General features: G+C 37.2%; 1 protein-coding gene across 8 annotated transcripts in view; it reads right to left on the bottom strand.

Annotated features, from left to right (window-relative positions):
• Window positions 1-12761, bottom strand: part of nlgn1 (neuroligin 1) — a 393533-nt gene that overhangs the window by 189887 nt on the left and 190885 nt on the right. For all 8 annotated transcript variants that reach the window (XM_039657612.2, XM_089125044.1, XM_039657610.2 and 5 more), the window contains one exon: window positions 8665-8817. In XM_039657612.2, coding sequence (XP_039513546.1) covers window positions 8665-8817 — 153 coding nt within the window. The remainder of the gene's footprint in view (window positions 1-8664; window positions 8818-12761) is intronic.

The following is a 12761-nucleotide window of genomic DNA, read 5'->3' as shown; positions in this document are numbered from 1 at the left end:
TTCTTAATTCAGAATTCTTAATTCTTGAGTTCTTAATTCATCTTTGACGTCAGTCTGTTTTTCCGATATTTTTTTGTTTAAAAAAATGTGTAAATTCTACTCATTTTAAATAGTTAACATTTAAGTAATTCATGTGGTTAGTTATTACGGAATTCTAATTTGTTCAATTTAATTAGTAATATTGATTGCAATCGGTTGTCTCAGTTTTATTGATTAGATCTAACATATTCAGTCATATTCATTTTTACAGTGTAGCTTCTTCAAAAGGGAGGGTGAGCAGTGGGCTGAGCAACCAAACCGCTAGATGCCACTAAAAATCACACACTGCACCTTTAACTCATCAAAATACACTGTAAAAAATAAAACCGTTATTTGTATGGTAAAAAAAAAAAAAAAACAGCAGCTGTGGTTGCCAGAACGTTAATGGTCTGTAAAACCATTAACGTTCCTACCGTATTTTTAACGGTAAAGTTCTGGCAACCACAGCTGCTGTTTTTTTTACCATCAAAATACACAGTAAAAAATAAAACCGTAATTTTTATGGTAAAAAAAAACAGCAGCTGTGGTTGCCAGAACTTTACCGTTAAAAATACGGTAGGAACGTTAATGGTTTTACAGACTTAACTTAAAATTTACAGTAATAAACCGCAATCACAATTATTTTTTTACATTTAAGCAATTTTCAACTTTTTTTTTAGTTGAAAGTTATACAAGGTTCATTACATTTTTCAAGTCAGTTTAATGTCCTTTAACTTGAAACGACTGAAACATCCAAGTTGATTGTACTTAAAACATTTTTAGGTGGTTTGCTGGTGCACATCATTCAGAAACAAACATAAGTCTGATGTCAATGGACTTTCATCTGCAGTAAAAGTTCGAGTGTAAATCCAGCCGAGATCCCAAGGGATTATGATGCTCAACAGAGAGGAAATGCTTTAAGTCCAGGGATGCATGCAAGTTCTATTGTGGATTCAACAGCACACCAAATTTGACTACTTATTAATATCTACATTGAGTCTAGCCTGAGGCAATCCACATGTCAGTGGAACCAGGCCAAAATCAAGATTCAAGGAAGAGAGACAGCGAAAGGAAGTGAGAGAGAGACTTTGGAGAAGAGGAGGAGGAGGAGCCGTGAGTGAGTGGGCCCACATGGACATCTGCTGCACTCTTGCAGGCTGAACTAATCCTTTTGGTTAGCGACGCTCACAGGGCAAAGCCTCTCTGATGGCAGATGTCCTCTGTACTCTGTCGCTTGCCTTTTTGCCCTCTACCAATGCATCCACCCGTCACGACCAATGAGGCCCATCACTTAGACTAAAGCATGCGCACATACGTAGAGTACTAAATCTACAGGGTAGTGCTATTAAAATCTGTAGGGTAGCGTGAAAGCTGGGTCAAGATCAGAGGTGGCAGAAATACATTACTACAAACGCATGTCATACACAGTCTTTGTAAGGTAGCTTTCACACTTGGTTCGATTGCCTGGTCCGAACCCAGGTTTGATTGCTCCCCCTTTCCCCTCTGGATTGTGTTCACATTATATTAGTTGCATCATCAAAGCAGCAGCTGTTTACCCTTGTTGCTTGGAAACGATGACATAAGGCGGAAAAATGCATTGCATCAGAGCCTAAAATTTACACTCGTAAACACGAGTAAAACGATTAACACGGCGATTAATCGGCATTGGTGAGTATCTGAAATGGTGTCAATCGACAGTTAGCTGGTAACATTTTTATAAATCCTAACAATGCAATTTTGTGAGAACATGAACAAATGTGAATGACACTCGGGACATTTGTTGCATCGTCACGAAATTTTGAGCCTTGCCAATTTAAATATACAAGAGCAAGGAGACGTGAAAGGGAATTCAATTAATCTTCTGTGCGCAAACATCCCAAGTGCGCACCTACAAAGCCCCCACTCAGACAGTGTGTGAATAATGAATTGAGCTCTCTTTCACATCTTCTTGCACTTGAATGGACAAATTCAGAAACTTGAGGATTTTCAGAATTTTTTTTTTTTTTTCAGAATCTTCAGAAAATTCAGGAAAAAAAAAGAAAGAAAAAAGGCCATCTATGTGAGTATAGTAAACATAGTAGGTTATGGGTTGAGTGAACATAAACAGTTGAGAAACCCAAGGAATGTGTACAGTATATTACAATGTAAAAATGAATGCACTTTATCTAATCAAATCAAAAAAATTGTGGCAACAGAATACAAGCAATATTATTAATTCAATTTAACAATAGAATTGATAAATAATTAATCAAATTAATACCTTAAAAGTTAACCATTTAAAATGAGTAAAATGTACACCCTCCCCCCCAACACCCCCCAAAAAAACAAAAAACAAAAAACAAACGTACATTTAAGTCACCATTATGGTGATCAGTGTTTGTTTTAGGTTGTTAACATCAGGTGTCTTCAATGTTGGCAATTTAAAATAAATAGTTCTTAATTAATCTTTGACATCTGTCTGTTATTCAGATATTTTTGTTAAAATTTTGTATGTAAACTTTACTCATTTTAAATGGTTAACTTTTAAGGAATAATTTGATTAATTATTACTCAATTCAAATTTTTTCAATTTAATTAATAATTTTGCTTGTAAACTGTTGCCACAATTTTATTGATTAGATAAAGCATATTCATTTGTGAAGTGTAGACCTGTGCATTATGTCTTAAACTGTGCCGTGTTAATGATAATCAAACAACAAAAGACAAAGAAAAACTTCTCTTACTGTTCTTGACTAAAACAAAAACTTTGCAACTTTATTAGGGATAATCTATATCTAATAAGTACAGCAAAGACTACGTGCAGTGTTATTTTACAATTGCTCACCTCACTTTTATATTTTGTGTTTTTTTTAAACCTATGGTTTTGTATTCAACGCATCAGCACATAAAGATACTTGCATCTATCTGCTGCAAATGTACTGAGAATGTTTTAAATAATGCGGGAATCCAGCAGAAACAAGATATACATTCTCTCCGCTTGCAGTGCATACGTCATGCTTATTAGGAAAGTAAGTATGAACACTCAAAAACAGTTTTCCAAATCATATGTCATTAATGGCGGATCACTTCCGTGATTTAGTACGATTGTGTTCATATCAGTAGTAAACCGTACAGGAGTTGACATGAACTCAGGCACAGATGGGTGAGCACCCGAGTTTGGAAAACAGCGTTCACATTAGAGCCCGACCGATAAAGAATTTTGGAGGCCGATACCGGTACAAATATGTGTTGGTTTTAAAATCTGATATTCCGATATATCGGCCGATATTTTTTTTATTTTTTTTTTTATTTCAGAAACGCGCAACAAAACATTAACAGATTTCCCTAAGATTAGTTATTTGTAGTTATTTATGAGTTTTAACTAAAATAATATGATAATGCACTTTAAAAAGAAACTTATTTCTTTTATTGTCACGACAGAACAGAGAAACATCAAAATATATTTAAGTTCTGATAAATAAAAAAAAATGCCTAACATTGGCAGATAATATCGGCCTGCCGTTAAATCGGTCTGGCTCTAGTTCACATCATCCAAACGAACCAAACTCTGACATCAATCAAATCCCACTTTTGATCACAGAAACTGCTAATGTCAAAGCATCACAAGTCCAAGCTTTAAATAAATATATATATATATATATATATATATATATATATATAATTATATACTATATATATATAGGGTTAAACTGACCACCTGATTCAACAACAGCCAGTACTAGCAGAAAGCAATGGAGAGGCAAAATATTGAACGAAGGACGATCTTGCAGAGTTGTTAAATGCTTGTTAAGATTAATAAACACCCTCCAATGAAGCATCTCCCCAGACACACTGCTTCCTGAATAGGGTCAGACATCATACATGCTTCCTTAAAGACCCTGTGGCGGGCTTACACTTAAGCAAGCATATGACTGTGGGGAACGAGAGAGAGATAGAGAGAGATAGAGAGAGAGAGAGAGAGAGAGAGAGAGAGAGAGAGAGAGAGAGAGAGAGAGAGAGAGAGAGAGAGAGAGAGAGAGAGAGAGAGACGCTGAAGGCAGAAACGTGGAGAGAAAGCAAGAGAGGTGGAGGTTGGGGAAAGCAAAAGACTAATGAAACTGAAACATCATGGGTATTTGTTTCAAGGGAGAAGAAAATTAATAAGCATGAAAAATAATAATCCTCAACACTGGGCCACATGAAATGATTAAAGCAAAACAGCAAACCAATTATTACAGGGTGAGCAATGCGGTGAAGTCTTGACAAAGAAGTAAACAACCGAACTAACCGGCACGTGAGCCTACACACCTCCGCCGGCGACTGCATCTGCTTTACACCAGCCAACCAACCACACACATACTGACAAACAAGTGCTGATGACTCTAGTTAATAGTTTTACTGTAACTCAGTGCGTCATCCACAAGCAGAGAGAGGTGCTCCTTCAAAATGAAATGTAATATTTTTAGAAGAAATTAAGTGGTCTTAATATGATCTTTTTTTTCCCAATAATAAAATTTAAAAAAAGAAGTTTGGGGGTAATTTGCCTGATAAAAAATAATACCATAAATCAGCCTAAGCTTTTTTGGTGGTTTTATCTGACCATAGCTGGTTTTAGAAGGGTTTTAGGCACTTGGACCCATTAAGGTACTTTTTAGCAGGTTTCTGTGAAAAGGGTTCCAAACGGTCACACATGAACGTATGAAGACTTTAGATGACGCCAACTTTGGTTCGACATAAAAAAAAAAAACTGTAAAATATTATCCTGATATTGTAATCATTATATGCACAAATTGCACTTGCTGCCTAACATCTTTGTTGTGTCTGCTTAAAGGATTAGTTGAATCCTGTCAACATTTACTCACCCTCAAGTTGTTTCAAACCTGTAGGAATTTGTTTCTTCTGCTAAACACAAAAGAAAAATAACTCGAAAGTCGGTAACCTAACAGTTGATGTACCCCATTGACTTCTATAGTATTTTTTTTTTCCTACTATGGAAGTCAATGGGGTCCATCAACAGTCTGGTTTTCGACATTTTTCAAAATATCTTCTTTTGTGTTCAGCAGAAGAAAGAAATGCACACAGGTTTGAAACTTGAGGGTAAGTTAATGATGACAGACTTTTGAAGTGAACTATTCCTTTAAGCAACACTAAGTAACTTTTCCTCTGCGGTCCCCCTAAAGGTTGGAAACGGAATTACCGCTGACGTAAATAATGCAGCCTACTGTCGCACGCATGCTCGTTGTTTATCCAGGCACCGACTTTGGAATGAACGATGTCCACAGACAAGGTATATTGCATGATTTCATGAAAGTATGATGTATTGGGACATCAGAAACGAAGAAAAACAAAATAATGACTATTGTAATGCTTTACATAAAGCAAGTTTTCCTATGTATCATTAGAACTACAGAAACGCGACCCAATCTGGCAATCTTGCATAGCATGGTTATATCAGATATAGGACTGCAAAGCAACAACAGAAGTGCCTTTCACCCAGTTTCGACTTAATGAACCACAGAAACGATTTTGGAAACATTATTTTAAGGTAAAAAATAAATAATTAAAATAACTAAATACATGGTATATTGCTGCCATAAGGACATTTTATTGTATACACTCATCTTTGGCTAGTTACTAGTTATAGAATACTTCCTAAATTATAACTATGAAACAAGCATAATACGGAATATTTTAATTGAATTTAATTGAACTTATTGTTGCTCATATTTCACTCTAAATATCACCTAAATTTTGCTAATGTAACCGCACATTAACTCTGGAGCCAGTAATATTTTCCTTATAGGTATGGTGCTATTTTGGGTTAAGGACAGTTGCTAAAGAGGATTGGGACACCAGCACTACCAAAAAAAATAAATAAATAAATAAAATATGATGGTGGCACTCGGTAAAACAGGCCCTTATGCCAGCTGATTAGCTGTCGGAGAGCGGTTTTGTTCAGGGGGGCATGACGAGAGCGACTCGCTCCATAAATCTACAACAGTTCTGATAATGACACTCAGACTGTGTGCAGTTCTATAATCCATTAGGCCCTCTCACCATTACACCACCTTTCCCAGAGGCCGCTCCGGAGCTTAGCCAAACCCCAGACGACCATGAGAAAAACATAGCAACAATAAATTAAGGGTTGTGGCATGCGGGCACATGCTTAAACCCCCTAATGGATCTGTGCGCCTTAGCTAGGAAAAAAAAAAAAAGCCAATAATCAGCAGTGGATTTTTTTTATAAAAAGCTAAGGGCGACTGAGGGAAGATGGCTGAGAACTGAATCATTAAGTGAGAAAGATCACACTGAGCCTCATTTACCAACGGAGAGATATGCTGAGAAGATTCTGATGCAAATAACTGATGCTAATTTCAGAATCTATGCATTCATTCTTGAATATTTTTATGGAGCACAGACTAACGACTCGCACTATAACAGATGCCTCATGCCACCAGCATATTAGCTTCTGCCAGCACCCTAATACTGGTCAAAATGGCGACTTATTCACAGCAAGAACGATAACTACAAAGATAACTATCAGCAGCCACACCAGCTGACGATTTAGTTCTGTTTCTAAGGCTATGTTTACACGGAAACGATTCTGAAGAGTAAACGCAAAAGTGGCGGTGCGTCGTCACTTTTTATTCTGCGTTTAGACGAGCGTTTTGTGTGGGAAATCCACGTGCAAATGGTGACGCAAAAAGTGTGTGAAATTCAATGTACTGTAGTATGCACTTCAGGCGGCTAGGAGTGCATACAAGTCCACGCGCCTGTGTATAACCTTCACTGTCAAGCAGACTTTTGCGTTTTTACCGTTTACACGGGAACGCGGCGGTGGAGCGTTTTTAAGATTTCCACTCTGGAGGGTGGTTTCACTTTTTTTCGTTTTTAAGCCTCAAAAACGCCGTCAGCGTGTAAACGAAAGGCACATCCGATAAAATATTTTTACGTTTTCACCCGGAATCGTTCTCGTGTAAACGGGGCCTAAGTAAGTGGCTGTCTGCCGCTTTAAATGCTCAAGCTCATTAAGATGGATTCTGATTGGCTGTCAATGTTTTTTATCGCTCATCAGCCGGATAAAATCGTTCTGAAAGTGATTCCAACGATATCGTTTCTCTTTCCCGTTATCGTCATAGCTGTGGTGCGAACTCTGCTATTTTAGAACTTTACACTCTAAAAATGCTGGGTTGTTTTAACCCAATTTTGGGTCAAATATGGACAAACCCAGCCATTGGGTTACATTTTTAAGTTACATTTTTAACCCAATCTTTGAGTTTGTCCATATTTGACCCATAATTGGATTAAAACAACCTAGAATTTTTATAGTGTATATTTATCGTTATCTTTATAGTCATCGTCCTTGGTGTGAACAGGCCTTTATACTGTACAGATGTGAACAACTTAATTAAACTGGCGATAAAACCCCTTGTAAGACTGGCAGCAGCTGCTAATGTGTCTTTAACAAGTCTCTTTGAACAAACGCTCCACAAATTAATCGGTACGTGAGTTGTAGTAACCTATGACTCTTACTCAACTGACAAGTACAGACATCCATTGCATAACTTAAGGTCAAACATCACAATTTACACAATTTCCCTGCAAAAATCGGAGGATTAAACATGCACTATTTTCATATTTAGGATGATATGTTGATGAACTGTTGCTAAGTTGCAGTCAAATGACCCTTAAAAGCACAGACAGGTGTTAAGATGATCAGTGTCATGTCTTTAAAGAAGTAATTTGCCATCATCAACGATTAGAAAAGCATGTTTGTAAAAGCAACAAAGATTTTTGTGGATTTGTTCTAGTCATTGTACATTCACTCTGGAGACAGATGCATTTCAGCATAAGATGTTAAGCACAGTGAAATAAAACAGGGATCATATGAGTTTCCATCATCTTAATCTGAAATAATAACTGTCAATCACTGAGGAAAACACTGACGGATCTGTCATGAACACACAATGATACATTTGCATAAGAACCTCGCAGACAAATACTGATGAAGCAATCTCAGAAAAGCAGCGGCAGCAAAAGATACTTGATCAACATAATTGAGTGCTAAACTGCATTTGTACGTAACTAAAATAACACTTAACTTCCCTTAACAACCGATGCTTTATATCTAGACAACTGGAATATGGAAAGCACCTCGTTCATTGTGAAACTCTCAAAAGCGTATTAATAAATCCAGCACCATTTGCTCGAGGCAAACTCAATCATTAAGTAAAAAATACACAATTTTATCTCTTTCCACAAATCTGATGCATTGAAAAATGATAACTGACAGAGGGAGAGGCATAGCAATGGGGAAAGAGACCGAGAGAGACGAATACAGGCTAGAGTTGTTGTATGGCAATTGAAACCGGAAGGTCATAAAGCTTTGATAGTTCCAGTATTTACTATCACCTTAAATCATGTACAACTACAGCAAACTTTTCTATAATAAGTTTTCATGCATGCGTGCCGCTGTGGAGAGCATTGCCACTTCACCCGTTTTATGCTCATGTGCTTGAGGCTATTCACAAGCAACTAAATCATCTTTCACTGGAGAAAAAAATGGTACCTCTGTGGAGAGAAAGCTAGAACGAGCCATTCCGAGGATATCGTATGGGACACTGACCGGGAAACCTTGAAGCATGATGCAAAAATTGAATTGCTTACCAAGCACGCCAAGCCGATAGTTTACGGTTATGACGATGACGTTGCCGTAACTGGCCAAGATGCTTCCATCGAACATATTTCCCGTTCCTTCCATGTATGATCCTCCGTGAATGAAAACCATCACCGGTTTGGGGCTCCCACTTTCACGAATGTCTGGAAAGAGGAGGATAGAAACGATTAAATGACAAATTACTGTAGACAAGAACAAGAAATGCATTCAGAGCTGAGGGCTCCCATTTTTGCTCAAATTGGCTTTATTTTTGAAACTTGATTTTAGAAATTTCCTAGGCAAAATGAATGTCATGTTCCTGGTGATCGAAAAATGCACATAACTTTTTTTTTTTTTTTTTTGTAATTGCCTTTTTTTTGTTTTGTTTTTCTTGAAGTAAATTTATGCGGGCATTTTATTTTCTAAAGTAATCCTTTGACTTAACTAAAGCTTCGAAACAAGGTGGGCAAACTTTAAGTAAGGGGGTTACTCTGAATAGGATTCACCTCATCTTATCAGATCCCATTTTTCTTTTACCAATGGAAATTGCACGCTTTTTAAATTTCCATACACCGCTTAGGCAAAGTAATCCACTTTGGGCAAATGGTCTCTGTCCGAGAGGGAGGTATTTTCAAAACACAAATGCGATGCAGATGATAACTTTCGTCTTGCTTGAGGGAGAGTGCCATTTCATCATGGTTGCAAAGCCTTCACATAAATCTCAGTTATTTTATTGGGCATGCAGGGACCTGCTTCCGGGAGGTCTCATAACAAGCGAAAAAAGCAAATGAAAAAAGCAATCATTTTCCAAAACAATTTTCTTAAGGCCCCTAAACAAGACCACCTCTTGCCAAATGTTCACACAATAGTTCTTTTTTTATCAGTCGACACAATTTCTCATTTCTCTTCTTGTCTCAGTTAACTCGTTCTCGGCATTTCTCGTTTTCCTCTTGTAGAATGTTCAAGGTGAGATGTTTTTATCTGTATCAGGTGATTCTCATCTAGTCTCATTTCCTTCTCTTCTCATCTTACTGCTTCTGTTTCTTCTTTTTTTCCTCTTGCAAAATGCTCAGAGCAAAACGCACAATAGGATCGTCTCTTTGGCGTCTCGTTTTGTTTTAACTCATCCAATCTCATTTCGTCTCACCTGTTCACATTCATTTTTCTTCATCATCAGGCAGTCATTTCTCATCTCGTCTTCTCTCATGTCCTCTCACCTCATCCTGTCCAATCTATTTTGTTCTTCTCTTTCCAAAGTGATTCTTCTCACCTCTCCCTTTCCTGTCCAGTCCCACTTTTTTCACTCTTGAAAAGTAGGAAATGCACAAAATTTTTCTTTTTTTTTTTTGGCAATGTAAGGTCTCACATTGTCTCATTTTGGTAAGCCCCTTCCTGCCGTCTCGTCTCTTCTTGCCAAATGCTCAAAGAACAGTGTTCTTCTTATTCAGGTGACCAAATGTCTTTCTCATCTCTTTTCATTTCTCATCCCGTCCCATTTCTTCTCCTTTTAATCAGAGATGTAATGTCTCAGCTTCTCTCATTTCATCTCATCTGACACCTTTTGTTCTTTTGCTAATGCTAAAAGTGAGATTTGCTAACAACAGTTCTCATCTTGTCTCACTGTGTTCCCTAGTGTAGCATCTCTTCTGTTATCCTCAGATGTCATATTTGGACTCAATGGTTCTTCTTTGTCAGGCACATAATGTCTCTTCGCATCATACATTGTCTCACCACTTCCTGTTCCTGCCAATGTTTTGACTTTGTGTATGAATTGAGTCCTTTGTTAATCTGTTTATTTAAAAAAAAAACCTCAAGATTTGGTCGCTCTTGAGATTTTATTTAAAGTAAGCATTAACTAGGTTTTAATATCTTATATTCGTTTTGATAATGAACTGAATGACCCATGAGCCACGTAAGAATGTAAACTAGCCCAGTGAGTCTATCATTGTCCAGCGGGAGGGAAAGACAGGAAGTGATTCCTCAGAGAAATGAATACTCCATTGATCCCAGTCTTCATTCAGACTGAAATACTCTTCATCCACAGGCCAGCGTTTGCGTGTATATGCACACACCGGTTCTTTTGTATTTTCCTCAGTCTTTTATAATGTCATATGTCAAATGTCAACGATAAGTGCAGTGTACCGAGGCTTTTCTCCAAAACGTCACTCCTAAACAATAACAAGAACAGTTTTTTTTTTTTTTTTCTGTCACTGTTGAAATGTGACCAACAGTGTTGACTTGAAAACACAAAGCTATGTTTTTTTTTTGTTTTTTTTTTCCATACAATGAAAGTTAATAGGGTCCAATGTTGTTTTGGACTGCAATGACTTCCATTTAATGGATAAATTGTTCAAATTATTTAAGTACGTGTTCCACAGAAAAGAGAGTTTGGAATTATATATATATATATATATATTTGTGATATTAAGAGCTGGTTACTTAAAATTTAAGGTGAGCTGTGTAAGACTTTTAATTTTGTAAATCCTATTTCTTTGGATTTTCGATCTGGCACAATCTAAGACCACATACTTAAATTGTCTCTTGGGCCTTTTTCTACCGATTGCTTGGAAAAAGTCAATAAACGTTGTACGCTTCATCCTAAAGCACCAGATTAATGAATATGTCAAAAGTGGCTATTGATTTTGGTGATAGTTTGCTTTAGTAAATATCTAGCAAATAGTCAAATCTGGAGAATCCCTTGGTATTTGAAGTTGTTATATATGATTGATGATACTGGGTTATGGCCAGTATGCAGCTTTTATATCAAAAACAAAAATGTAAACTAATTAGAATGGATATTAATATCTGTGAGTGGGCCACTGATGTGATCAAGCCAATTACTGGATCTATGAAATAAAATCAGAGAAGCTGGTTGGCGAGAACTGTCGGCGATGCCACGGCAGCTGGTATAAGCAGTGTGCAGTAATAAGGTAGCGTTATGTCTACATAATTAATGTGCGCTCTGTGTCTCCTCTCAGCCCTATCAGCTACAGCTGTCTGAGAGCCAAACGCCCTTTTCCACTTAGCAAAAAGCATGCGCAGATAGGCCTCAGGAATTTAAATAAACGTATTTACTTATATATGTTTACCTCGTTTGAGTAAATTTGAACATGAATTCACCACTGGGGCACATGATAGAAACAGCTTGATTTAAATTACCACAGTTTGTAAGTAGGCTATGTCAAGGGTAAAGATATTCACGGTTCCTGCAGACTTTTTAAAAGTAAAATTTAAGGCTTTTTAAGACCTGAAGAAATCAAAATTAATACCATACATTAGGGGTGTGCAATATTGACAAAAATATATATCTCGATGTTTTCAACGTTTTGTTGGTAACAAGCAAATTTGAACAAGCAAATCCACAAAGATAGAATAGGCTAATAAAAACAATAGGTACGCAAATAAGATATTTCTAATTTGGAAAACATTGAGATATGACCAAATCGAAGTGTCATCTAAAATTTAAGACTTAAGACTTTTTAAGGATCCGCGGGAACCCTGATATTGCTTTTTTTTTTTATTCAGAGATCTTCAGAATCATTTTTCTTTAACCGTCAACTGATTTTTAAAAGCTAAGAACTGTGATAACAGTTTACAATAACCTTGGAGTGTTCTGACACACTGGGTTTGTGTTTCTCTGTAACATTCCTTTTAGAGAATGTTTGAATTCCGTTTACAAGTAAACATTAGTAGCGACGCCACTAACATTTTACTGTACTAGCGAAGCCACTGCTACACATTTCATGTTAGCAAGATGGTAGTCCAAGATATTAATATTAAGATATAAGATATTAACAGTCCAGGGTGTCTTCCGAGAGGTTACGTAATATCTTACGCTATACCTCTTTTCCTCGAGATATTGAAGCCAAAAATGATCCTGAAGCCAAAAATGGCTCTATTGGCTCTCCTGCGGCAACTGCAGCAGCCTATCGAGAGAGGCCCTTGGTGATGTCAGATCCATCACGTCTCGTCGCGCATACATCACGTCTCGCCAAGACGGGCGTGGCCTGGGCCTATAAAACAGATTGATGATTTTCCATCTCTTCAGCGAAGCTCACGCATCACTGGATCCGGAATGAAGTCGCGCCGTCTGAGAAAATCCTTCTGC

Source organism: Pimephales promelas, chromosome 21, assembly GCF_988280905.1.
Source record: "Pimephales promelas chromosome 21, fPimPro1.hap1.1, whole genome shotgun sequence".
In the NCBI taxonomy this organism is placed as follows: Eukaryota; Metazoa; Chordata; class Actinopteri; order Cypriniformes; family Leuciscidae; genus Pimephales; species Pimephales promelas.
This window is presented reverse-complemented; position numbering and strand designations above follow the sequence as displayed.